General features: G+C 41.5%; 2 protein-coding genes across 3 annotated transcripts in view; one reads left to right on the forward strand and one right to left on the reverse strand.

Moving 5' to 3' along the window:
* The window catches only part of LOC310680057 (uncharacterized protein), a gene marked incomplete at its 3' end in the record, with an annotated part of 45363 nt that overhangs the window by 19409 nt on the left and 1025 nt on the right, over positions 1-24929 (forward strand). The window contains exon 4 of the mRNA XM_083446228.1: positions 23869-24009. Within this exon, the coding sequence (XP_083302354.1) occupies positions 23869-24009 (141 nt within the window). The remainder of the gene's footprint in view (positions 1-23868; positions 24010-24929) is intronic.
* B3GALT1 (beta-1,3-galactosyltransferase 1) overlaps positions 3108-24929 on the reverse strand; it is a 316302-nt gene continuing 294480 nt past the window's right edge. For both annotated transcript variants that reach the window (XM_083413116.1, XM_083413117.1), the window contains exons 5-6: positions 8571-11463; positions 3108-8306 (exon numbers count right to left, since the gene is read on the reverse strand). In XM_083413116.1, coding sequence (XP_083269242.1) covers positions 10270-11250 — 981 coding nt within the window. In that variant the 5' untranslated portion in view covers positions 11251-11463 and the 3' untranslated portion in view covers positions 3108-8306; positions 8571-10269. The remainder of the gene's footprint in view (positions 8307-8570; positions 11464-24929) is intronic.

Below are 24929 nucleotides of genomic sequence, written 5' to 3' on the forward strand. Positions count from 1 at the left end.
AAGGCCATTTAGGGCTAAAGATCAGCATCAACACTTTGAATTGTGCTTGGAAACAACTGGGAATCAGTGAAGATCCTTTAGGGCCTGTGTTATATGGTCCCAGCGGCTACTCCAGGACCACATGTAAATGAAACATGTAAGATAAACATAGTGATCAGCAGAGTATATTTAATGGGTACAGCAAGCTCCAAATTCTAACAAAGATGTGCAGGTAGCCAGCAGGCGGTGCAATAAAGGGGTAAACAGGATGCCTTGACAGTTATTTAAATATGAAGCAATTGCATTATCCATTGTTAAAAGAAGCCCCTCAAGCAGTCAGTTTATTACTGGAGAAAAAAGGAAAAGATGGGGGGGGGGAATGAAGGAAGATGGATCTTTTTGGTTTCTCTTATGAAATAAAAAGAAGAAAATAATTCAAAAGATGCTGACCAAAGGAAACGTGGATTACTTTTCTCCAGGTCTAAAGTTCATGGGAAGAGATTATCATGAGACCAAGGATGCCACTTGGGTAATGAGTTCTGCTGAGTGGGTTAGAAATAGGTGATCCATGGAGCGAGTGTCAAAAGGCAGTGTGCCGCTCAGACTGGAAGGCGCAATGCTAGAGTTTCAGTGTCCAAGTGTGCAGTGATTGTATGTGTCATGTAACTAACAGGAGCGAAGAAACATCAGTTTTGCACCACTGTGATCAAGTATATGGTGCAAGAGATGCTGCTGTACTGTAACACCTAATCTATTTTCTTGCCTCAGTAGGTGTTACCTAGAGCTATCAAAGCTTTGGTATATTAGGGCAAAAATGATGACAGGAAATCGATTTGGGATAAATCTTGACATCAAAGGTTTGTCAAGAAGTACTTAATTTGTTCCGGAGGTCGGCACTTAGCCTGAAACTGTTCTTAACCTGAAGCACCACTTTAGCTAATGGGGCCTCCTGCTGTCGCTGCGCCACCGGAGCACAATTTCTGTTCTTATCCTGAAGCAAAGTTCTTAACCTGAAGCACTATTTCTGGGTTAGCGGAGTCTGTAACCTGAAGCGTATGTAACCTGAAGCGTATGTAACCTGAGGTAGCACTGTATGGAAGTTTTAGAATGGTTTTATGCAACTGATCAGATGATTACATATGTCACCAAACTTAGATGTGGCATAAATTCACCCCGCCCTGCAGAATATTGCTGTTTTGAATGAGGTCCCACTCCCTTGACAGCAGTTCTGACATCCTGGTTGTCCTGATATGGGAAGCGCTGGAATACTCATTGTGTGGATGATGATGAATGAATAAATGAAAGTCAATGAATGAATACCAATGAAGGATTTATATGGGATGCTTATAAATGGCAGGCCTTTTGTGGTTGCTGTTGAGCTTGCTAGCAATGGGAGGCTGAGGATGTCAGGAAGTTCTGATCAAAGCTATATGTGCACTTTTTTTGTTTACCTGCAGCAATTATGCCACTGTGTGAGGAAACAGAAACTTGTGGATACTTAAAATGCAGTTGTATACCGGAGGAGATAGTGTTTTGTTGATGGGAAAAGAATAACGCTCCTTGGTTTGTCTTCCATTTTTTCTCTTGAGCCAATGGGAGCAGACCAGAATGAAACAAAAGGAGTAGGTATAGAAAGACTTCTTGTCCACAAAATGAGACCAAACAAAGATAAAGTACTGTTGATGGGGGCAGATATCCATATTGATAAAGTATTTTATTCTGTTCAACCTCATACAGAATACCCCATACACAAAATGTGCAAGTTAGCACATTTACCCTCTACTCTCAATGCAGTTATCATGGTGCAAAGGGAAGAGTCAGGCCAGATTGACTGGCCCTGCCCCCAACATTGTGTCTTCCCCCTGTCATCTATACCAGTGGTTCCCAAACTCCCCCCACCTTCCAGCATGGACCACTTGAAGATTGCTGCAGATCTTGGTGGACCACTTAACGCTTATTCTGCCACTTGTAGAAATTCTAATTTCATAGAATCTAAAATGTAAAACAATAAAAAGCAGAACAGGAATTGAAAGGAGTAATAAAATAGAACTGAAAATCAATATACATATTCAGTGCAATGGATGTGCCATCTCCCACCTTTAACCACAAATCCACAGACACCCTGCAGAACACCTGAATGAAGCTCATGGGCCACAGTTTGGGATTTATGCATTGGAGGAAGAAGGTCTGAGGCAGAGAGCCTGCTTTAAGTATGTTGACTCCTCTTGCAATTTAAAGCTCTGACAGTGCAGGGACCCCACACATGTGGAGCAGGCTCCCCGTCTCACACCTTTCCCCTCCAATGCATGCAAGATGGTGAGGGCCAGGTGATGGGGCTGAAACAGAAGGGGCAAGGTATAACCAGCAAGTAGAACTTGCGTGGTGTAGTGGTTAAGAGTGGTAGACTTGTAATCTGGTGAACCGGGTTCGCGTCTCCGCTCTTCCACATGCAGCTGCTGGGTGACCTTGGGCTAGTCACACTTCTTTGAAGTTTCTCAGCCCCACTCACCTCACACAGTGTTTGCTGTGGGGGAGGAAGGGAAAGGAGAATGTTAGCTGCTTTGAGACTCCTTAATGTAGTGATAAAGCAGGATATCAAATCCAAATCCAAACTCTTCTTCCCCTCACTTGTTTGAGGGTGAGCTAACATAGTACAGGGCTATGCTACTCCCAGCTCCAACAGGAAATTCTCCAAAGAAGAAGAGTCAGAGCAGCTAGATAAGATGCTCTTACGACGTCCTTCCTTCTTATGATGAACTTGTCTCCCATTCATGTAAACTTGCTTCATATTGTGACCAATGGATGGTGTTTGAGTCTTGGCCAAATTCTGACCTATCTCTTCATGCGTCTCTTTTGCCCTGGCATCCTATTCGTACTGTGAGTCAATATATTTCAGCTTCCTAAAGAGCAGATTTCACTCTTGAAGAGACCTGCTAAGTTACTATGAGAAGTGTTAACCCTGTAATTGAACTGATTTTGACCCGAATTTAGCATGGCTTACTACTAGGAGTCTTATCTGTATGCTTGCAATATATCTAGCTACAGTTCCTTAGGATACATAACTTATTCAAGAAACATGAAACAACATGTTTGAGGAAAGCATTGTAGAAATGACGACTTGATACAACTTTATTTTTCCTTAATTTATTTCCTCACCCCCCCCCTGCAATTTTTAAAAACAATCAGCAAAACAACACTCTGTCCTCCTCAGATGTGGTTATAGCTTGGCTTCGTGCTGTCTGAGTCTAGTTTACATTTCAGTAAGGAATGACAAAAAAGAAAACTGTACAGGACACTTTCATTTTCCCCCTTCATCTTTTTTTGAACATTTATATATATGTTTATAAAAACTTGATTAGCAGTTTGGCTGGCACCCCCACAACCCCCTAGATAATACTTTTCAACTAGAAGAAATGCACTTTTAGACAATTACACTAGATAAAACAATATATACAGTTTTGACAAATAAATACATAAATACAGCCATCTGTATATAATGGTACATTTAAACTTCAGATAATGTCAACAAGTTTTCTTAGTTCATTACCTTTTTCCCTTCCTAAATTGTACTTCTCTACATGACTCTATAAAGGTTTAATCCCAATAAGGGGTCATCTAATCCACCAAATCTTAATGACTCTGGAATCCTCCAAAGTCGCCCACTAAGGAAATCTATTATTATATAGTTCTTCAGAAGATAAGACTTCTGAAAGCTTATTGGCAACATGTGCTTTGTCCATTCAAATTTCAACAAAAATCAAACATGACTTTGATTCGGATGTTGGTTGCAATTGTAAAAAAAAGAGTGGTTTGTTCAAAAGTAACGTAAGCACTTGTTTTCCTCAAAGATTATTTTTTTAAAAAACCCAGTAGTTGTTGGTTCTTTGCAATCTCTCTGTGACCAAATACTTCCAAGTAACAGAACTTGTATGCAGGTTTCAGGTTCCAAAATTGGTCTCCCTTTGCTGATTTAGCCCCCTCCCAAATTAGCTCAAAATAATTAAGAAAAGTATAAAAAACCAGTTATTTTTAAAAACGTCTTGTACATTCAAAAATCAGGGCACTCATGCTTAAGGCTTTTGAAACACTAAGAGATAAAAAGCCTGCCGCAGCTCCATGCAGAACAAAATGTTACATTGCAAGCTGACTCTACAGACATATGCAGTGGGAAAGAGAATAAATTGATTTAAAATATATACAACACTTTCCGTGATGAATATTTACAAATCTGTCAAAGAAAAAAAAAGAGAGAGAGGAGAGAATGCTAAGCATAAATGCAACACTGAGGGAAATTTCAAAATCTCTTGACTTAGGAAGATCTTATTTCTTCACTGTTGAAAATGTGTTTTTCCCATAGTAATCTTGCCATTTTTAGATTTTTTCTTTAAATAGCTGCTGGATTTGAACTTAGATTGCCTTGTACTCTTTTAAAACACTGATTACATCTTGATGTATTGCTAATTGTGATTCAATACTGCATTGAAACCATATCTCTCATCTATATTCCAAGAATAATTCATACGGTAAGCCAACATACTTAGATATTTTATAGAGCCTGCCAGCTTCTCTAAGAATGTAATGTAGGATCCTATGATGTGAAATGTGCAGTTTGTCCTTCCTCCTAATGAAAGCACTCCTCTGGAGGGTTTCATCCAGCCATTCCCTCAAGCTGAGCATTTCATTCGTCTCTCCATGCCCCTGGTTTTCCATTTTTCTTGCCAACAGACATTCAATCATCTGTGGCTACTGAAGATGCTCACTGGACTCCCTTTTTTGCCCTGTTTGTGGGTGTCTTAAATATTTTTAAAAGCTTGAGAGTTCCTTGAGATATGATACCTCCTCCTTATTTCTCAGTTTTGCCACCAATTCTGTTGAAACATACTGAGTTTGTTACTGGAGGGATTCATGATATGGCCACAGACCAGCAGGGAACTGGTTTATATGTTACTCAGTCTATACATCCCCTGCTATTTCCGGATGATGAGTTTCCATCTGTGCACTTTAATATCTGCAAACATTCTCCATGTGACATTGTTGTCATATGGTGAGTTTTAACTCACCATGTGACAACACTGCGTCACATCTCACAGTGAATGTTTTGTTGACATTACGGTTCAAGAATGTCTCAGGCACAGGTTCAGTAACATCTCAGTCACTGTGAGTTTTCAGTCCTGTGTAATGCTGGATTGCAAATTGCTGGCCACCACTTAGTGCCTGTGTGCTAATGAGAAAGCAGCTCTCATATAAGAAAACGAATAAGAAGTGTCAGAAAAATGCTGAGGTTCTGCATAAGCTGTTAATCAAGCCGAAATACAGGAACTCTTTAACAGCCACTACAGAATGCCTTCCAGCATGTTGGTTGTAAAATGTTAGTCAATCTACCCGAAGTACCCAAAGATGAAGTGATTTATTGAAGCCGTAACTTCTTTGTGATCTGTAATGAGTTCCACTTCTTTCCTGAGACATTCTTGGGCATCAGTGCAACTGGTCATTGCTCATAACTAACGCTCACCATCACTGTCACTATTTTTTATCCTAGTTTGGGTTGTGTTACACAACCAGTAGGCACACCGACATCCAGTAGTTCCTTTGCAAAATATTGAGCAAAGGTATCAGTTCTTACAGATTATTTGCACAGTACATTAAATGCATGCTGCATACTTTCTAAAATAAGTCAAACTATCTTAAAAGATAGAACAGATTTTACACTGGTGTCTTTGTCCTGTAAGTATGATAAAAATGTATCTGAATGTCTCTCTTCCTGGCTAGAGAGCAGCTTTCATCGGATGATGCTGGTCTAGTGAAATGCTACTTTCCCTACTACATCCTAAAGCTGATGTATGCATCATGTGAACACATATCAGTGTCTGATATAAAAACGTCTTCTCTGCAATGTTTGACCTGTGACATACGATAGGCATTTCACACATTGAGCTATCATTTGCTATTGCAGTCATTTAGGGGCAAGTTAAAGAGAAGACCTTTTCAAGCATTCACCATGAATGAAGTAAAGTGGACACAGGCACAATCCCTGCCCTTAATGTCCTCATCCCCACAGGAAACCTTTGCACATTGAGTGTGAAGTTCAGAACGAGACTTGCAAGTACATTCAGCTGAGCATGCTTAGAAATATCTGCATGATGAGAAATCCTGCATTGTTCAGATTCCCTATCAAGTGGAGATTTCTAAGCATTTATTTGCCCACTCAATGTGGGAAAGTTGAGGTGATGTATGTGGGATGGAAACACTGAGTGAGCAAGCCTATGCACCTCCTAAATGCTGTCTCCCTCCCATGTTTCTCGGATGCCCAACTAGTCCTGAGCTTGCTGGCTGCAGCAAAATCCAGATGCATTGCTTTGAGCATATCAATTCTGAAGAAAGCCCCATCTGAGTTCAATGGGACCTACTCCCAGGCAACTGTATATAAGCTTGCAGCCTAAGTGATGACTAACTTCTGCCAGTTACTCAGCTACATGAGTAAAGAAAAAGCGCCTTGTATGTGTTATAACACTGTGACACCAGATGGCACTGTGGAGTTCCATCTTTCGCCAATGCAATTTCCCCCTTTGAAGTGTACAATGCGTTTTTCTGAAACAATTTTTTTGATGTGTCTAGATCCAGCCGATGTCCACCAAGCAGCCACAAGCGTGTGTGGACTTGCTTGCATTTTCTAGGACTGATATGGGAGGTCTCTACCAAACCGACATGCGCAGCTACCATGTGATATTAGAACAAAACACCTTTACATCTCTGATATTAGATATTTAGAATTTAAACTCTATTGATATGCTAAGATGTGCTCTGTCCATTGCTTGCACATATTCTCTTTGCCAGTAACGCCATTTAAGTTAAATGGAAATTGTTAATTACTTGGCCTGCTTTTATTTGCTGTTTGTTCAGCAGTTTTAAAATTCAGATTTATTCCCCAAATTATTTTTCAAATTTAATATAGTTATGTGTGATCAGAAGTGGGCTTATTTTTCTTTGCTGCTATTTTCAAAATTCCTTATTTGCATAGCAGGTGTTCTGTGCTGTTACACTTTTTAATGTGGATTATCATCAGCATGAATTAGATGGATATGAAACTTTTCTCTCTGCTTGGGCTAAGGAAGCAGGTATGTGGGGTTGGGCTGGAAGTGGACATCTTCCTGGAATCTCTTGACAGAACTGCTGTACTCTGTGGCATCGCACAAATGACACTAGCGTTCAAGAGAAGGAGGGAAAGGAATAGGTGGTTTTTGAATGTTCAACTTGAGACACTTTTGTTAATTTCAAATCATGAGGCAATCATAATGCCACTGCCCTTTTGCTTTTTGGCAAATGCAAGGGTCAAATTTTACATGACACTGAGCCACATGCATTGTTTACTAGAGTGGAAGATGTGTTTGTGTGTGGCATGAACCTTCCCCCCTCCAATAGTATTTTAAGCTTAAGGGGGGGGGGAATGACCCCCAGCTGCTTCTTCCACCACCATGGGAAAAGCAACAGGGGATTGTTGATTTTTAGGGAAAGGCATTGAATGCAGCAGGGATAGAATCATGGAATGGTAGAGCTGGAAGTGACCCTAAGGGCCATCTAGTCCAACCCCCTGCAATGCAGGAATCTCAATTAAAGCATCTATGACAATCTCTGCTTAAAAACCTCCAAGGAAAGAGTCCACATCCTCTTGAGGGAGACCACAACCTCCACAGAGGAAGCTTCTCCTCCCATGCAGACCTTCTACCACAGATTGAAGCATCAATGGCAGGTGAAAACAACAAATGACTGAGCATCTGTAATAGATTTGCTCTAAATCTTTGAGTAGTATTTCCAGCATAAACACTTTCCTTAGTAAAAGAAACAAAGAAAAAAATGAAATGGAACCTGTGCTGTGTAGGGGGCTTTGTAATATTTTTCTTCCACCCTTTATTTCAGAAAATATCTCCGCAGTCCAGACCATTAAATATGCATCAAAAACGTTCCAATCCCCTCAACTAAAGGAGAGCATGCTCATTAGTGTTTTAACGGACCCTGCCCCTGCTCAATCGTAACTTCTGAATTCACTTGTGGCACATAGGAAGCAGCAAAGGGGCGGGGAAAGGAGGTTGTTAACAATATTCCATTCAAACTATGTGTTGTGTATGAAGAGCAAAACAAGCTGAGGATTTATCTGCTACTCTTCTAAGTGGAAAGAAATTATCGCCCATTCCAGGGGTACTAAACTAGTGCCTTTCAGATGTTGTAGACTCCAGCTCCCATCAGTTGCCAGCCAGCAGGGCCCAATGGTCAGGGATGATGGGAGTTATGGTCCACAGCAGCTGAAGGGCACCACCTTGGCTATTCCTGAACTACAGTGGTACCTCGCAAGACGAATGCCTCGGAAGATGAAAAACTCGCAAGACGAAAGAGTTTTTCGTTTTCTGAGTTGCTTCGCAAGATGGATTTCCCTATGGGCTTGCTTCGCAAGACGAAACGTCTTGCGCCTTTTTTTTTTAACCGCCAATGCATTCCTACGGGAAACCGTCAATACACAGTGGTGCTTCGCAAGACGAAAAAACTCGTAGAACGAAAAAACTCGCAGAACGAATTAATTTCGTCTTGCGAGGCACCACTGTACTCCTTTCAGAGTGCCCTGTGGTTCTGCTGTCCAGAAAAAAATAAATCAAATAGTTATGAGATGGCCCATAAAAAATACTGGGAATGGTCCACAAAGTTGCTTTAGTTCAGGAGTGGGAAGGTTTTGGCATCCTTAACCACGAGCTGGTATCCAATGACACCTTGAGGAACCGAGTTTCCTTGCCACCCAGCTTGAGTTGCTGGTAAATTTAGGAAAGATTTTGAGTTGAGTCCACTGCTTGATTTTGTAACAGCAATCTCTTTGTTTTTTTAATATTGGGTATCGCTGCTTTTAATTGACCTAGCGATGTGTGTGGCTTATTATTACGAAGTTGTCAATGTGTCTGTCAAATGATGATAACTGCTGGCTTCAAATCTAATTACTACTAGTGTCACTGGGAAAGGCATGCAGGGAGTAATAAACAGAAAGCCCTCCCCTTTCTATTGCTTCTCTATGTAGCTCTTAGGCCTTTTAATTATGGGGAAAAAACTAATTATGCTTATATCTACAGAATACAGTGCTATAATTCCTATGGGCAGCCTTTTATAATTGAAAAAGCACTTAGGCTCTTCGAAAAGCAAAGTGCCGTAACAAACGGTTTTTAACACTGAACTAGTGAAAGTGTCGGCTGAGGATTTGCTTCCCTCCCACAGCAGTTACAGATGTTTTCCAGTTAACATTTTGTTTTATTTAACAATGCTGCATATCCTTAATAATCATGTGATCTTTAATTCTGTGTCTACAAATATAATAATAAAACGGAAAATCTTATTTTGATAAATGGGCATGTCACCATCTGTATTAAAACTGCAAAGTTCTAAAAGGTTCCTTTTTTGCAGTTTACATACTGGAGAAATTTGCCTTTTGTAAAGAATATAATGTAATGTATTTTGGCACGCACTTTTTGTTCTGTATTTTAACATCATCATCATCATTATTGTTAGTGTATTTTGAGGCCTTATGTTGCATCTCAGTGAAGAAATTGTGCATAGTGATTTTTTTAAAAACTAAAAACCCTGCGCCATCCCATTTTGGGGTCTGTGTTTTAATCTCTAACAATGCATGTCTACTCAGAAGTAAGTCCAGTGGAATCCAGTAAGACTTACTCCCAGGTAGGTGAGATTAAACACTTGCTTCCAAAGAATCCTCTGCATGGAGAGAGACTCCTGATTTTTCTTCTTCTTCCAACCACAGCCCCATGTTCTGCTTCAGATCAGGAGGCCACTAGTATTTAGGGGAAGGAGAGGCTAATTTGAAATAGAAGACCATAATAAAACTGCTTAGCTTTCCCCATTCAAATCCATCTCAGTGAGCATGAGCTGAAGAAAGAAAGAGCTAGGATTCTTGATCTTTCAGACTGCTTACCCTTGCCTTAGAGGAGGGTTCCTATTCTGGAGGTGTAATAGGAATAGATTACACAGCATCTAACAGTTATTTGTCCCCTTTATGCAGTTATGAAACTGGCCAAGACAGATGTGACCCTACCTTTTTTGACAACTGCGTTATGTGGTCTGTAAACCAGAAATCAAAGCCGTAAAGAAGAACAAAAACAAAACCAAAAAAAATACAGAAGATCTTCCCCTCCTGAAAGTTAGCATCCCATTTTCCAATCAAAAGACATCCATTTACTCTCTACTCAATTAATTTTTTTGTGTGTTTTTTTTTACAAAAAGCATTTACATCTGCAAAGTGTCCTAACACCTGAGGTGCTTCTTGCTTGACATGTCATTCCAAATTCTGTGCATTTCCTCAGGTGATATCTGATGCACTGTGATAACGCGCCGGTATCTACATAGGCTGTAGGCCATCTTCCAGTGATTAAAGCCACTGTTTTGAAAAGGGTGGATGCCCAGCTTCCGCAGGCAAAGTCCCACGTACACATCTTCAAGATGAAGAAGTCTTGTGTGGAGGGAGGTTTTGTAAATCATCTCCGCTACATCCGCTGAAAAGATGTAGCCAGTGCCCGAGCAAAATGGCGGGTAGTTACTATCAGGGTACAAGTCCCTAGGCATGTACCACTTGCTACGGACATCCCTTATCGGGCCTCCGTTGATGACGTAGCCAGTGAAGTACCTCCGCCTCGGCTTGGTATTGGGTTTTAGCAATTTGTAAATGAGGTTGTCCATATTCACGAAGATGTCGCTGTCCGTTTTCATGATGTACTTGGCTTTCGAACAAAATGTCGCCACCCACCTCATTCCCATCAACGTCTTCAGAGTCAGGTTGTGATAGGAGTCGATGAAATCCTCCACGATGATGTCATGGAAGATTTGACTTTCCTGCTCCACCATCTGATTTAACACGGGGTCTGTGTTTTTCCCCAGGAGAAAGAGAGTGGAAATCTTAATACCTTTGAAGTTGTTCTCGTCTCCCCATGTCTCCCGAATGGCTTGCCTGGCATCAAATTCTTTGTGTGTGGTGCTGATGAGAATGACCAGGAAGGGGGCATTCTTTTCGCATTTCTCCGGCTCATTTATGAGGAAATCAAACGAGTGAGGATTGATTGGCCGAGTCCTTATATTGCCGAAGGAGACATTCTTTCTGGCTATTGAGATGGTGCGGAAACTTTTGTGGACTGTGTAGGACGAAGTGGGTCGTGTTATACTTAAGTACCACAGAGCACTTGCCCAGCAAACGACCGTCAAGACATACAAACAGGAGACTTTTGAAGCCATTGTTCCTGGAGCTCTCCTATTCAGCAGAACAAATGAATAGCCTCGCTATCTCTGGCATCTCCCACAGGGGCACCATGTTACTTTCCAAGCCGTAAAGTTCGACGCAGAGAAGCAACTTGGAACGCATTCATGGAGCTTGGAGAAAAGCTTTAACGTCTTTTGGGGTGTTCCTTCTCCTGTGTAGTCCCCATTCCTTGCGGCAACGTGCTATTTCTGAAAAACATGAACAGAAAATGATTTTTTTTGACAGGGGCTGGTTTATGTTGATGCTAGCAGCAAAACATTTGAAATGCTAAATGATACCAGTTGAAGGTGTTTTAAGGTTTTGTGCAGAGATAAATGAATGGTAACTATTATCAACAGGTCACGACTGTAAGGAAGCAAATAAAGCATCATTAACTTAACATGGCAAAGCAATGCAGTTCACTTGGGTACTTTGATATTTTCAATATTGCCTTGCAATTATGGTAGCCCATCTAAGATCTTCAGCAATAGGTCACAAATATCCATACCGATGTCTTTCTCTTACAACTAGTTTTGGCAACCCGCCCCGTCCCGTAATTGGCTGACCTAACGTTCATCTGAACCATATGAAAAGAACCATTTAATCTGGGGAACCGGGTTCGCGTCTCCGCTCCTCCACATGCAGCTGCTGGGTGACCTTGAGCCAGACACACTTCTTTGAAGTCTCTCAGCCCCACTCACCTCACAGAGTGTTTGTTGTGGGGGAGGAAGGGAAAGGAGAATGTTAGCCGCTTTGAGACTCCTTAAAGGGAGTGAAAGGCGGGATATCAAATCCAAACTACTCCTCCTCCTCCTCCTCCTCCTCCTCCTCCTCCTCTTCTTCTTCTTCTTCTTCTTCTTCTTCTTCTTCTTCTTCTTCTTCTTCTTCTTCTTCTTTATAGTAAATCAAGAGCCACTGTAATGAATGGGGAAATATGATTCCCAACCATATTTATCCTAGAACGTAAGACTCTTCTTTATGGTTAATGCACTTACCATTTAGCACAAGACATTTTGCTTTAAAGAGATTTGAAGGCCTTTCAGGAAACGTTCAAAAATATTCTGAACAGAAATAAATCTGATTATATAGGATGTTGTTGTTTTTTTAAAAAAAACCTTAGTTCTTTTTACTACTAAATATACTTGCATAAAAATGGGATCATTGGCACCAGAAAAGAGTTTGGAAATTCCTTAGGCTTGTAGAAAACTTTGGAAAATCCAAAGTTTGGGTCACTTTTTGGCTTCTTTTTTTCAGTTTCCCCCTGAATACAAGTTATAGTATCCATCTACGATGGAACCAGTTAATCACTGCTGCCTTATGTTAGACCCAAACTATATATGATTCCACCTAAGTTGGTTAATTAAGCTTCTGTTGAACTTTTTCTCAGTGATCTCATGGAGGCTTAAAGGTGTTTTAACACCTCTACATTTCCACTCTGATCTCCCATGATCCTCCGCAGTTCAACTAGACATACCAGGTACTGAACCCATGGACCTTCTACTCTACCACTGAGCTTATAAGCCTTTGCATATAAATTTAGGTTAGCATCCCCCCCCCCCCGATACTGTGCCGTACTTTCAGAGTGGAATGCTTTTTTTGAAATTTCTTCCAGAGGCATCTAATTCTTGCACTTCCCCTCTCACTGCCTTTAAGAAATTGTTCTTGGAACTTCCTCGGATTCCGTGTTGCGCGATAGGTCGCCCCTGATTACATCGATCACATTCCGCTATGGTAGTAACGTGGAAATTGCATCCTGGAGAGATTATAAACTGATGCAAATAACACATTTCACCTTCAGTTGCCATAGCCACTGTGATTATTCCTCATCACGTATGTGCCATGCTCTCCTCCAAGCTTTCTCAGCAAGCCTCCTTCCCTCTATTAAATCAACTATAGTGTTTTTCGTTTGATGGAAACTTTACCACAGCAACAGACAGGGACCCCCACCCCCATACGAGCCCTCAGCACCTTTCTTTTTTGGGCAGGGATGTCTTTCAATGCTATTTAATGAATTCTTCATTATCTCTGCAATAATGCTACTGACAATAATTGCCACCGGAGCCTGTTAAATTATATCGTAGTAAGGAGCTGTTTCTCTGCTCCTTGTCTTAATCTTAAGCCTATTCTTTCTTGTAGTGTTCATAAAGATGCTTGTGGCGTGGCAGCCTGGGTTGTGACTTTCAGAAGGGGTGACAATGGCCTTGGTGATATAGAAGCCTCTTGGCGGAGCAGCGCAGCTTTCAATTAATCTGTGTCAGGATGAGAGGAGCTAATACTAATATGATGGCTCAAACATCTGAAGGCATACTTAAGATGTCTGGGGTGTTAGCTCACTGAACTGAATAATGAATCAGCCTCCTATAACTCAACAAGTTATCACGACAAACAATTTAAAACTTTGGCATTTACTGGGCAAATTTCTAGGAGAAATTTCGAGCTTACACGTCAGATTATCCACACCAAATTATCCAGGTATTTCTAGTGCCTTTCAATCCAAGTTCAGGTATCCACATTTCTTTTTTAAGTCATCAAGAAAATTCATTAGCATTTTAGCGCTAATTACCTGCGGAAATAATTTTGACAAATCCCAGCTTCTTTACTCTTGGCCATGCCATTTGTGCCATCTTATTAATTGTCGTCTTATTAAAATCACTCACTGTTGATCTTGCTTCACTTACTATTTATAGTGGCACACTAACTGTTTTGGAGTTGGTTTTTTATTTATTTTTTGCATGCTGCCATGTGATGTCACTATTCAGCAAGTATTCCAGGATAGTGTTCTTAAAAAACAACAGCACAACCCTGCTTTTCCTTCTCTACCATAAAAAAATCTGATACTTTGAGAAAGATCTGGAATGGCTCTGTGTGTGGCATTATTCTGGTTTTTGGTGTGGAGGGGATGGGGGTTGGTGGATGTGGTTTGGGGGACGCCTGTTTCATGCCACTTCTATTTGACTGGTGTGAGTTGTCAGTTTGAGAGTTCAATTCCGAGGAGAGTGGTGGGAGTCAAAGTACTGCCCATGACATCAATTCTTTGGTGCAGACAAACTTTCATCAGAACAACCAGGTTTGCCATACCTAAGGCAGACACATTTTCATCTTTTAATCTCATATACTGCACACCCACATGATTAGAATTCCTGAAAGCTAGGCATTAAATACGAAAAACAAACAAACAAACAAACAAACAAACAAACAAACAAACAAACCCCAATAAAATGGCTGTCCACAAGTGCAGACTCATAACTACAGCATTTACTGGCTGAAGGAACATGAGGGTATGTAAAGGGTGGGACTTCGGCTTTGAAACTTTTTCCAGCTTGGGCACAACTTGTCAATTGTGTGGAAAGTAAAACCCCACACTCGCTCTCTGATAACAAGGGCTGCAGATACAATTTCACTCCTCAAAACATCACAACAGACAGCAGTTATACAGTGGTACCTCGGGTTACAGACGCTTCAGGTTACAGACTCCGCTAACCCAGAAATAGTACCTCGGGTTCAGGATGTTCAGGATGAGAACAGAAATTGCATGGTGGTAGCGGAAGGCCCCATTAGCTAAAGTGGTACCTCAAGTTAAGAACAGTTTCAGGATAAGAACGGACCTCCAGAACGAATTAAGTTCTTAACCTGAGGTACCACTGTACCACAATAACTGGTAAGTGCAGACAGGCCTTTCAAAAACTTTGGGTCCAAAATCAACTACAGATCCTCCAAGTGTCCCTATTTTCCAGGGACAGTCCCAGATTTTCAGAAGCAATCCTGGTTTCTGGTTTGATCTTGGAATGTCCTGCTTTTCCTTAGGACGATCCTATTTTCATCAGAGAAATGTTGGAGGGTACGCAACTATACCACTGCAAATAACATATGCAGAAGGCCCCCTTGTTTGTAAATGGCCAACACCACTTCTCCCAAGAGCAATGCCCCACTTCATGAATATTTTACTTAGCGTAATTTTTGCTCCATAACATGCAGTTTTTTCCTCCTAGAAAGTAAGGGGTAATGTCTGTGCGTGTTATGGAGCGAATGCCTTTGGATGGCGGGGGAATCTGCTGCAGTTGTGAGCAGTCTGTGGCTCACTTTGAAACAGCAAAGCGGGTGTAAGCGGCTCCTGTCAGCGAGCCGAGCCGGGGAGGAGGCAGAGAAGCAGAGCGGGGTTGGCTGCTTTAAAACAACCCCGTGCTCTATGTCCCTCTCTCCTCCCCACTGAGCTGCTAAGTAGCAGCAAAGCTTTTCAGCCAGCTGAGCGGGGGAAGAGGGAGAGAAACAGAGCGGGGTTGGCTGCTTTAAAACAACCCCGTGCTCTCTGTCCCTGCCTGCAGTTTTTTGCTGTCTGATTTTGGATTAGCCACTGTGTGTGTGTGTGTGTGTTTGAGCTATCGTTCTCCTCCTCCTGCTTCCTGTTCACTCTCCCAGCGCCCCTGCGCTCTCCTGTGACTTTAGGATTGATACTGTGTGCGTGTGTGTGTGTGTGTGAGGCATTGTTCTCCTTCTCTGGCTTCCTGTTCACATGGATCCTCAGGATTTTTGCATTGGGCTACCCCAAACTCACCGTCAGATCACATGTCTGTGGCCACAGCATGAACCACAAAAATCATACATCCACTGTTTCGTTTAGAATATCTTTTTCTTGTTTTCCTCCTCTAAAAACTACATGCGTGTTATGGTCTGGTGCGTGTTATAGAGCGAAAAATACGGTAATTATTTTGAAACTGAGACAGAAAAACACACACCCATTATGTCCTTCCAAGCCACACATCCCTGCGGACCTGGATGCCCGAGCACCCACAAAATTTCCCATGAAGGGGCCGGGCACCCAGACATTTTGGTGCCAGGGCCACTTCATGGCACCCACAGACCCAGGCACCCACAGTTGCAGGGCCAAGCTGGCACTCCTGAAGCTGCATATTTAGTGCAACAGATAGTTTGCATTGGAGCAAAGGCTAAAATAGGGTTGAGGGCCACACACTCTCACACTTTTTGAATAAGCAGAAAATTGTGCACCTAGAAGAAATGTTTTGCATCTAATAGTCTGCCAGCATGGTTCCACTAGTGCAATGGGATTCTCCTTCCACTGTGTACCCCCAAAATCTTCTTTAGAGGGAACTGGAGGGGACAGGAAAAGAAGTTCTGTTGTGTGCATGGATGTCCCTTATGCCAATGGTCCATTCTGGTTTAGGACTAAGGAATCTACTATATATAAAGAAACAGCAATCAGAAAACCATAATAACTATTTTCATTATTAATAGAATTTCAGTTGTGTTCAGTATGATGAATGCAACAATGGCAATGAATAGAAGAATCAGACACCTTAATTTTTTTACCCATTAACTTCTATTCTTTGAAAATAATTGATCATGGAAATCATAATATCTCAATGCAGATGTCATGGAGGGCATTTAATGATGTTAATTGGCTCTCTAGACTCAGGGACAATAGAAAAATCATGTACCGTTTTGAATATCATAATCTTCAATGAATTCTGTTTGAAGCAACATACGCGACAAAATTGCTTAGAATAAAGGTCATCAGCACTGATCCTTTTCTACAGGAGACATCTTTGATTAAACTCTGTTCAATCAACAGACTCATATTCTAAAATATGTGATTAATCCATCATTTCACAACCCATTAGGATTTTCAGTCCAGACATTGTGCAGAAGGAACTGAACTCTTTGACTTTTTATGAAAATGAAACATCTGAGTTTTAGATTTATAAAGGGGAAATTGGACAGCAATATGAATGTGCAGCAAGAATGTGTAATAATCTAAACAGGAAGGGAACCTGAAATTCTACCTTTTTTGTAACAAAAAAAGAGATTTTTTAAAAAATTGCTTTTTAAAAGAAATGATGTGTTATAGATGTAAACATTTTAAGTGCCAACAGATACGAAGCAGCAAAATATTTTATAATGTTTAAAATTGTGACATGTAATTATAGCTTTTTATCAACATAATTCTCTAAACTTCCAGTTACCCACCACAAATAAAAGCAGACATAAGCTACACAGGGAACATGCCCATCACAACATGACTGAGTGCTCTCTCTCTCTCTCTCCACCCCACCCTAATTTCTAAATAAAATTTTAATATGCCGATTCCTACCTGGAAACGATTTCTAACCTGCAAGCTGTGTTTCTTAATCATGAACATGAACTTACTCAGGCCAACTAAATGTGTGAATTCTGCTTGCTGGCTTCACTGCAGCAAATGTTCAGCCACTGTGTGAACAGAATGCTGGACTAGATGGGCCATTGGCCTGATCCTGCAGGATCTTCTTATGTGAGCTTTATATGGAGAAGGGTCCACAAGGCATCACTCGCTCCCCCTGAGATGCACAACATTCTCATCACTTTCCTTAACCTTTGATGGGGAGCAAACGGCCAACATTGACTCCAGTGAAAACATTGCACATTTGAGACAACCTGAACGTTTGCTTCTTTATTTGGTCTTTGTTCTGCCCTCTGTCACCTAAGTGTCCTCGGTTTGACTCCCAATTTCAAAAAAGAAAAGAGAGTATGGTCAGCATAGAACAGTGATGGGCATGTTGGAGTACTCCACCTCCCATCAGCACCAGCTAGCATGGCTGGTGGTCAAGGATGATGGGAGCTGTAGTTCAACAACATCTGGAAGGCCACAGGGGCCCCACTCCTGGCACAGAAGATCAGAAAACTACAAAAACAGCAGGTAAAAGATGATTGTTGTTGTTTTGAAAGCAGCTTGAAAAGATTTAAAGGTTGGTAGAAAACAGAAATGGTCTTTTTGGATGTTATGTTATCAAGGGCAGATGGGGAGAACATTCCTCAGGCTGCCTGCCACAAGATGGCCGCCGTCTCCAGTTGCCATCTGCCTCACCTCAGGACATTCAGAGGAGAGTCTCTTGGAGTCTTCTGCCTCTTCAGTTCCAGCCATTTCCCAGTCCCAGCCTGTTTCAGTTACACTCAAGAGGGTGGTGGTAGGTGAAACATCTATATAGTTCACCCCCACTTTGAAATTGGCTGGGGTGTGTGTGGGTAACAGAGGTCTGGATTTTGTCCTCCTCCTCGCCTCCCATAAGCAGACGACTGACCATATCGAACCACCTCTAACAGTAGGTCTAGATGCATTAGGTCCCAACATCTGGAGCAAGTTTCTCAGTTTGGGAAAATGTATGCACGGCACCCTTGTGTTCTCGCCTGTTGGATCAGGGCACATGTCTTTAAATTGTAAGTGTTTAAAATGTAAAGCGTAAAATAGAAGTTACCAAGGGGTCTAAGGAAGAAAGTGCTACGTGAGTATTTCTGTCTCCTGTTTCCATAGCAGCGATATTAAAAAAGTCCTGCAAGCCACTCCGGAAAAAAGGTTCTTTTTTTCCAACAGAAAACTCCAAATCGTAATTCTCATTCATTGCAGAATTTTGTTCCTAGGTCTGTGTGCAGGAAATATGGTATGCTAGTTAAAAATGACACGCTTTAGGCAAAAATATGCATCTACTTAAATGCACAGCTGGCTGATTAACGAAATTTACAACCGCTGTCAGGGTAGCTGTTAAATCTAGGAACAGAAGACGGAAACTAGGTTCAGATGTGTTTAAGAGGAACAGCTATGCAAGAACGAGTTTGATGGGTCCACTTATTACTTTGAATGGGGAAGTTCTGACATCTTTGTTAAATTCTTATTGAAAATAAGGCAGAGCTGCTCACTTTGGTAAGCCTGGAGCAAGAGGCTGTTTGTTGATGAACAGCCCACCATGCAACTGCAGCGGAGAATGAAAGGAACCACAAGAACAAACTAACGGGTGGAGTTTTAGCTCCAGCCACTACCACATTCTTCTTTTGAAAGTCCAGTTCGAGAGAGGGAATTGCTCTGTAAGTTTATGTAAAGATAAGCAACCTGAGCGTTCTGACTCTTCCTCCACCTATTAGATACCACAGAGGCCACGACCCCTTGTGTTTAATCAGGGTGCTGCCGCTAACCTAAATGCAACAATGAGAGGATTCAGACTTCTTGCTCGGTCTCTTATTTCTTTCTCAGCACCATTAGAATTACCTCTAGTAGATGTTCTTGTGTTTTTATTTGAGGTGCATAAAGTTCCTGGAGTGCTGGAACCTCTGATCAAACATGCTAGTCCAGACCTTTAATCTAATATCTATCTATCTATATCTATCTATCTATCATCTATCTATCTATCTATCTATCTATCTATCTATCTATCTATCTATCATCTATCTATCTATTTATCATCTATCTATCTATCTATCTATCATCTATCTATCTATCATCTATCTATCTATCTATCTAATCTATCTATCTATCATCTATCTAATCTATCTATCTATATCTATCTATCATCTATCATCTATCTATCTATCTATCATCTATCTATCTATCTATCTATCTATCTATCTATCATCTATCTATCTATCTATCTATCTATCATCTATCATCTATCTATCATCTATCTATCTATCTCTATAATCTATCATCTATCTATCTATCTATCTATCTATCATCTATCTATCATCTATCTATCTATCTATCTATCATCTATCAATCAATCAATCAATCAATCTATCTATTATCTATCATCTATCTATCTAATCTATCTATCATCTACCTACTATCATCTATCTATCTATCATCTATCTATCTATCTATCTATCTATCTATCTATCTATCTATCATCTATCTATCTATCTATCTATCATCTATCTATCTATCATCTATCTATCATCTATCTATCATCTATCTATCTATCTATCTATCTATCTATCTATCTATCTATCTATCTATCATCTCTCTATCTATCTATCTATCATCTATCATCTATCTATCTATCTATCTATCTATCTATCTATCTATCTATCTATCTATTATCTATCTATCTATCTATCTATCATCTATCTATCTATCTATCTATCTATCATCTATCTATCATCTCTATCTATCATCTATCTGTCTATCATCTATCTATCATCTTCCTTCCTTCCTTCCTTTGCATCTGCATCGTTTGATTTATTGCAATTGTTGCTCCCTGTTGAACAAACCCCCCTGGGTAATCCCATGTGCTCTGCCTTTCCATACTGTGAATTGTTTCTTCAGCAAGGTATGAAAGTGGGGTTTCTCTCCCACACCCTCATTAGGCAGCCTGCACATTATACTTGCATTTTCTCCCCCGTCGCACTCCCGCTAGAGGAGCATGAGCCAGGCAATCCCTGCATCCCAATCTAATTGGAGGTTTCAGAATATTCTGCCCGTAACCTTTTGGCTCCCTATTGGGATGAGGCAGGTGCAGTTGGGCTTAGTGCCTTTCCCCATACAAAGCAGTGTAACTATGGACTAATGGAACTGCAGGCTTCAACAGAAGAGGGATAAAATGTGTATATCTCAGAGTTTGCTTGTGCTGGAACACCAGGGAAGTATGCAGAGTACATTCCTTATAATATGGAGGTGTTACCAATAATTTCCTATTCTTCTCCTTCACCCACATGCACACTCACTAAAGCACATGTGTGAAACTCCCCTAAACTGGCCAAGGCTACCAACGAAGGCATGACTGCCCTGAGATTTGATCCCAGCACGTTCATGTCTAGGTCTTACCCCCCTCAGCCCCAGCAACCACTTTTGGGTTTTCCCCAAACTAATTCCAGACACTTGTATAAGGCTGTGATGCTTGGTGAAACAAAGGCTTTTTTTAGCTGGAACTCTCCAGAACTCAGTTCCGGCACCTCTCAGGTGGGCACCATTGCCATTCTAAGAGAACAAGGGAGGTGTTCCTGGTGAGTTTCATCATCTTTTCCTAGAAAAACAGCAGTGGCTAAAACTGGTGGGGTGGAAGGGCAGGGAGGCCAACAGGTGGCAGAGCCAGAGCCCATCACAGGCAGAATCAGCTAATCTCTTGTTTCACCCCCATCCTCCCCACTGCTAAGTTCCAAAAGGGCAACACTGAGACTAAAAAGGTGGATATTGAAAGTCTGTGCCAGCTGCTGGACTGGGTGTAAGTAATAAGGCAGGAAGGCTAAGGGCAGACTGTGGTTGGTGAGGCAATGCTCCATTTGCCCTGACGGACCAGCCTCCCCTGGTGTCAGGTGACTTGTGGTGGCAAGACTAGTCTTGGCTGGTCCTATCAGCTATGCACATTGAGCCAAGAGAGACCTCACCACCAGCGATAGACTTACAGTGGGCACCCAATGTTAGCATGGAGCCACGTTGACTAATAACCTCTATTAATACTTGCCATGATTCCCAGCAAGCAATGTGCGGTACCTCCAATGGGAATTTCCTCTAATGTAATTTGGTTCCCTCAGGATTCTGTAATGGTCTTTTCTGAGCAGCAGTTGCTGACTTTACCTTTGGGGGTGTTTTTTAGATGAAATCTGGTGGCAGCTCTGTCCATTACTGAGCATTCATCCTGATTCGCTTGCACAAGGTTTATGCGGAGTTTAGACTCTATCCAGTCTTTATTGAGTATCCATTCTGATTTGTTTGTGGGACAGTTATAGGTGAATAAGCATTTCTCCCACATTCATTCTGATCTGCTTGTGGGGTGTTTATACATCTTTTCTTTAGGGCTTGCCCAAACTTCTGCTTGTGCTGTCCTTAGAAATCACAAGTCTGTACAATTTCCCACTTGACCTGCACTTTCTAGGAAAGGGGCCAAGTTGTTTTCCAAAGGAAAATGTGCTCTTTAGCAATAGATAGGAACAAATGGCAATTTGGGGAAAACCTGAACTGCTGTTTGCTCCAATTGAGTGCTAAAGAGTGGCTCCCCCTGGGGAAAAGCAATGGAAAAAGATGAAGTGTGGAGTCATTCAACCCAAACTTTTCAATGCATTTCCCCCAAACTTCCCAAACCACAGAACACTTTTTTTTATTTTAAATGGATTTGTTTTGCTAGGGAGGCAGAGCCCTTTGATCTGCTTCAAATGTGAAAACCTAAAGTTCTGGTATGTGATGGAATCTCTCCCACAAAACAGTGGTGGTGCCACAGGTCCAAGTTTGGACAACAAATGCTGTTTAATGGGGATAGCTCAGTTGGTAGAACATGAGTCTCTTAATCTCAGGGTCGTGGGTTCAAGTCCCACATTGGGCAAAAGATTCCTGCATTGCAGGGGGTTGGACTAGATGATCCCAATGGTCCCTTTCCAACTTTATGATTCTAGGATTGTGATGCTACTCTTTGTGGTCAGGGTTTGTTTGCTGCTATTCTTGGTTTGGTAATTTGTGTTTCTAATGGTTGGATCTCTGTCGTCTTTCTGTTTGCTTTTATATTCATAACTGCCTTGGGGAATTACCTTCCCTGGAGACAAGCAGGGAATCTTTATGTACTGGCCCATATTTTAATGGCCTAGGAAGGTGAGAAACAACTTTGGTAGTTGTCTTTTATCAATGCAAATTTGTATTGTCTTTTATCTCCCAAGGCTTTTCAGTCCTTTGTGCAGGTGAGGATTGCTCTTGCACTCAGGTCCTGCTTGAGGACTTCTCACGGGCACCTGGTTGGAGACCAGGGCTCTTACGTTCTTACCCAGCTTGCTGGTTTTTTTTTGTTTTTTAATTCCATGGACTGCTTTTGTACTGCTCTCTTACATTACGGTGTCCTGACGGTCTTGTTTTTATTTTAATTTGTTTTACTGTTAATGCTAACTTCCTGTAAGCTGCTCTGGGAATTTGCCGAAAGATGGGGGATAAATTAAATCAATGCATACATTACATCCACGACAAGAGGGGGGGAACGACGCTGGTGTGTTGTGTCCACATTCAGAGCTGGTCCTTTAGAGAAGAGGCGCAGAGCTGCCAATGCAATTTGCATCTCTCGCTTAATACTTTAATAGTGCCTTCCTTTGGGGGAAATGGCAAGGGCTTTAAAAATATTAGCTCACTGAGCATCTCTGAGGCTGGCAGGAAAGTAATAAAATCTACCAGACCAAAATACCTCCCTTAGAGGTGGGGAAATTCAGCAGAGTGTTTTTCCTCGAGAGCCATTCTTGAGGAAATGTATCGAGACAATGAATTCATACTCCATTCTGGGATGGAGTAGCCTTTCCTGAGTAATTTACTAAGCTGTGAGGGCAACCAAGTACATCCGCTCAAACAGCAGTGGCTCGGCTATAATGATCTCCAACCCGGAGCTGCTCAGAAAGAAGCCCCCCGTGTGTGGGCTCAACGGGGAGCCTCTTGAACTCTGAACATCTCACCTCCGCTATTCTTTGGCCTCTTTCTGTCATGCCTAGGAAGCTTCCATCACGATTTTAATCTGAGAGCTGTCTTGGAACAAAAGGTGTGTCTGCCCACCCTCCCCTGCTCCTCTTGTGTCCCTTGAACCTGTTCTTTCTAACTATTCATTTCTCTGACACAAAGAGCAGCCTGAGGCAAAAGCGACACACAATTCGGCACAGCAGCTGCTAAAGCCAACTGGTATGGCAGTTCATATTGAGGCTGGGGTGGTGTTGGGAGACATTATTCAGAGTGGCACTTCTGAGTTCAGGCAGGAAAGTGAATATGTGTTTGTTTGTTTGTTTGTTTGTTTGTATGTGTTAGAGAGTGTCTGTTTCATTCATATTGGAGGAAATATGAACAATATAATTACAGAATATAATTATAATTACAGAAGGAAATGCACTCTCTCTTTCCACAGTGGGTGGGATCCAGCGTTCCTGTTCTGCTACCACACAAGACTTTCACTCATGAAACAGAATTTCCCCCTAATATATACAATTTTGTACACACTGTTCGGCTGCAGAACTGCACTGCAAAATTCAGAGATGTGCCAAATCTGGTAGGATTAATGTGTTTTGCTTTGAGGATTGGTTTGAAAAGTGTGAATTCTCATTAAACGGCGAAGGAAAACAAAATTCACCCCCACCCATAACCCTGGGAGCTTTTGGGTTTCTCTGTTTTGTTTGGGTCCCCCCCCCCCGAAAAAGTGGGGTAAGATTGCTTTACATAAACAAATAATAATTTTCAGTGCGGTCTGTTGAATGTTATGATATGCCCCACATGTATGCCCCACATTAAGCCTTTTCGCACTGTTGGAAATTGTGTGGGCCTGAATGTGGGTTAAGGCATTCATATACCATCCTTCTTCCAAACCTCACTCACATGTATGTGTGTGCGTATACACACACACACACACACACACACACAGAATTGCAGCTTGGAAAATGAACATACTTTAAAGGGCATAATCCAAATCTCTTTTCACAAATCCCCCTGGCACAAGTTCCAACAGTGTGTGTGGGAAAGCTATTATGGCTTACCACCAACTCTCTGCTATGCTTAACGTTCAAGTGGTAGTGCTCTGTGGTCTCACTAAATATATACGATGCGTAAGAAAACACCTAGAACTGGACAATGTAGCCTGGTGCTGCAACCAAGCTGATTATGCAAACCCATTCTCGTTGTAAGAGAAGTTTGTTAGAATCATAGAGTTGGAAGGGACCCTGAAGGTCATCCATCCCAACCCCTGCAATGCAGGAATCACAACTAAAGCACCCATGACAGATGGCCACCCAACCTCTGCTTAAAAACCTCCCACGAAGGAGAGTCCACAACCTCCCAAGGGAGTGCATTTAGGATAGCACAGTTGGGTGGAATCTAGACACATATAAAAAAACTCTGTGATAATGGTTAAAAAAACGTTTTGAAAAATATATTGAATTTGCCATAAACTCACCATCGCCATCTAGTGTCGCATTT

This window comes from Podarcis tiliguerta, assembly GCF_965153285.1.
Source record: "Podarcis tiliguerta genome assembly, chromosome: 1".
Classification (NCBI taxonomy): domain Eukaryota; kingdom Metazoa; phylum Chordata; class Lepidosauria; order Squamata; family Lacertidae; genus Podarcis; species Podarcis tiliguerta.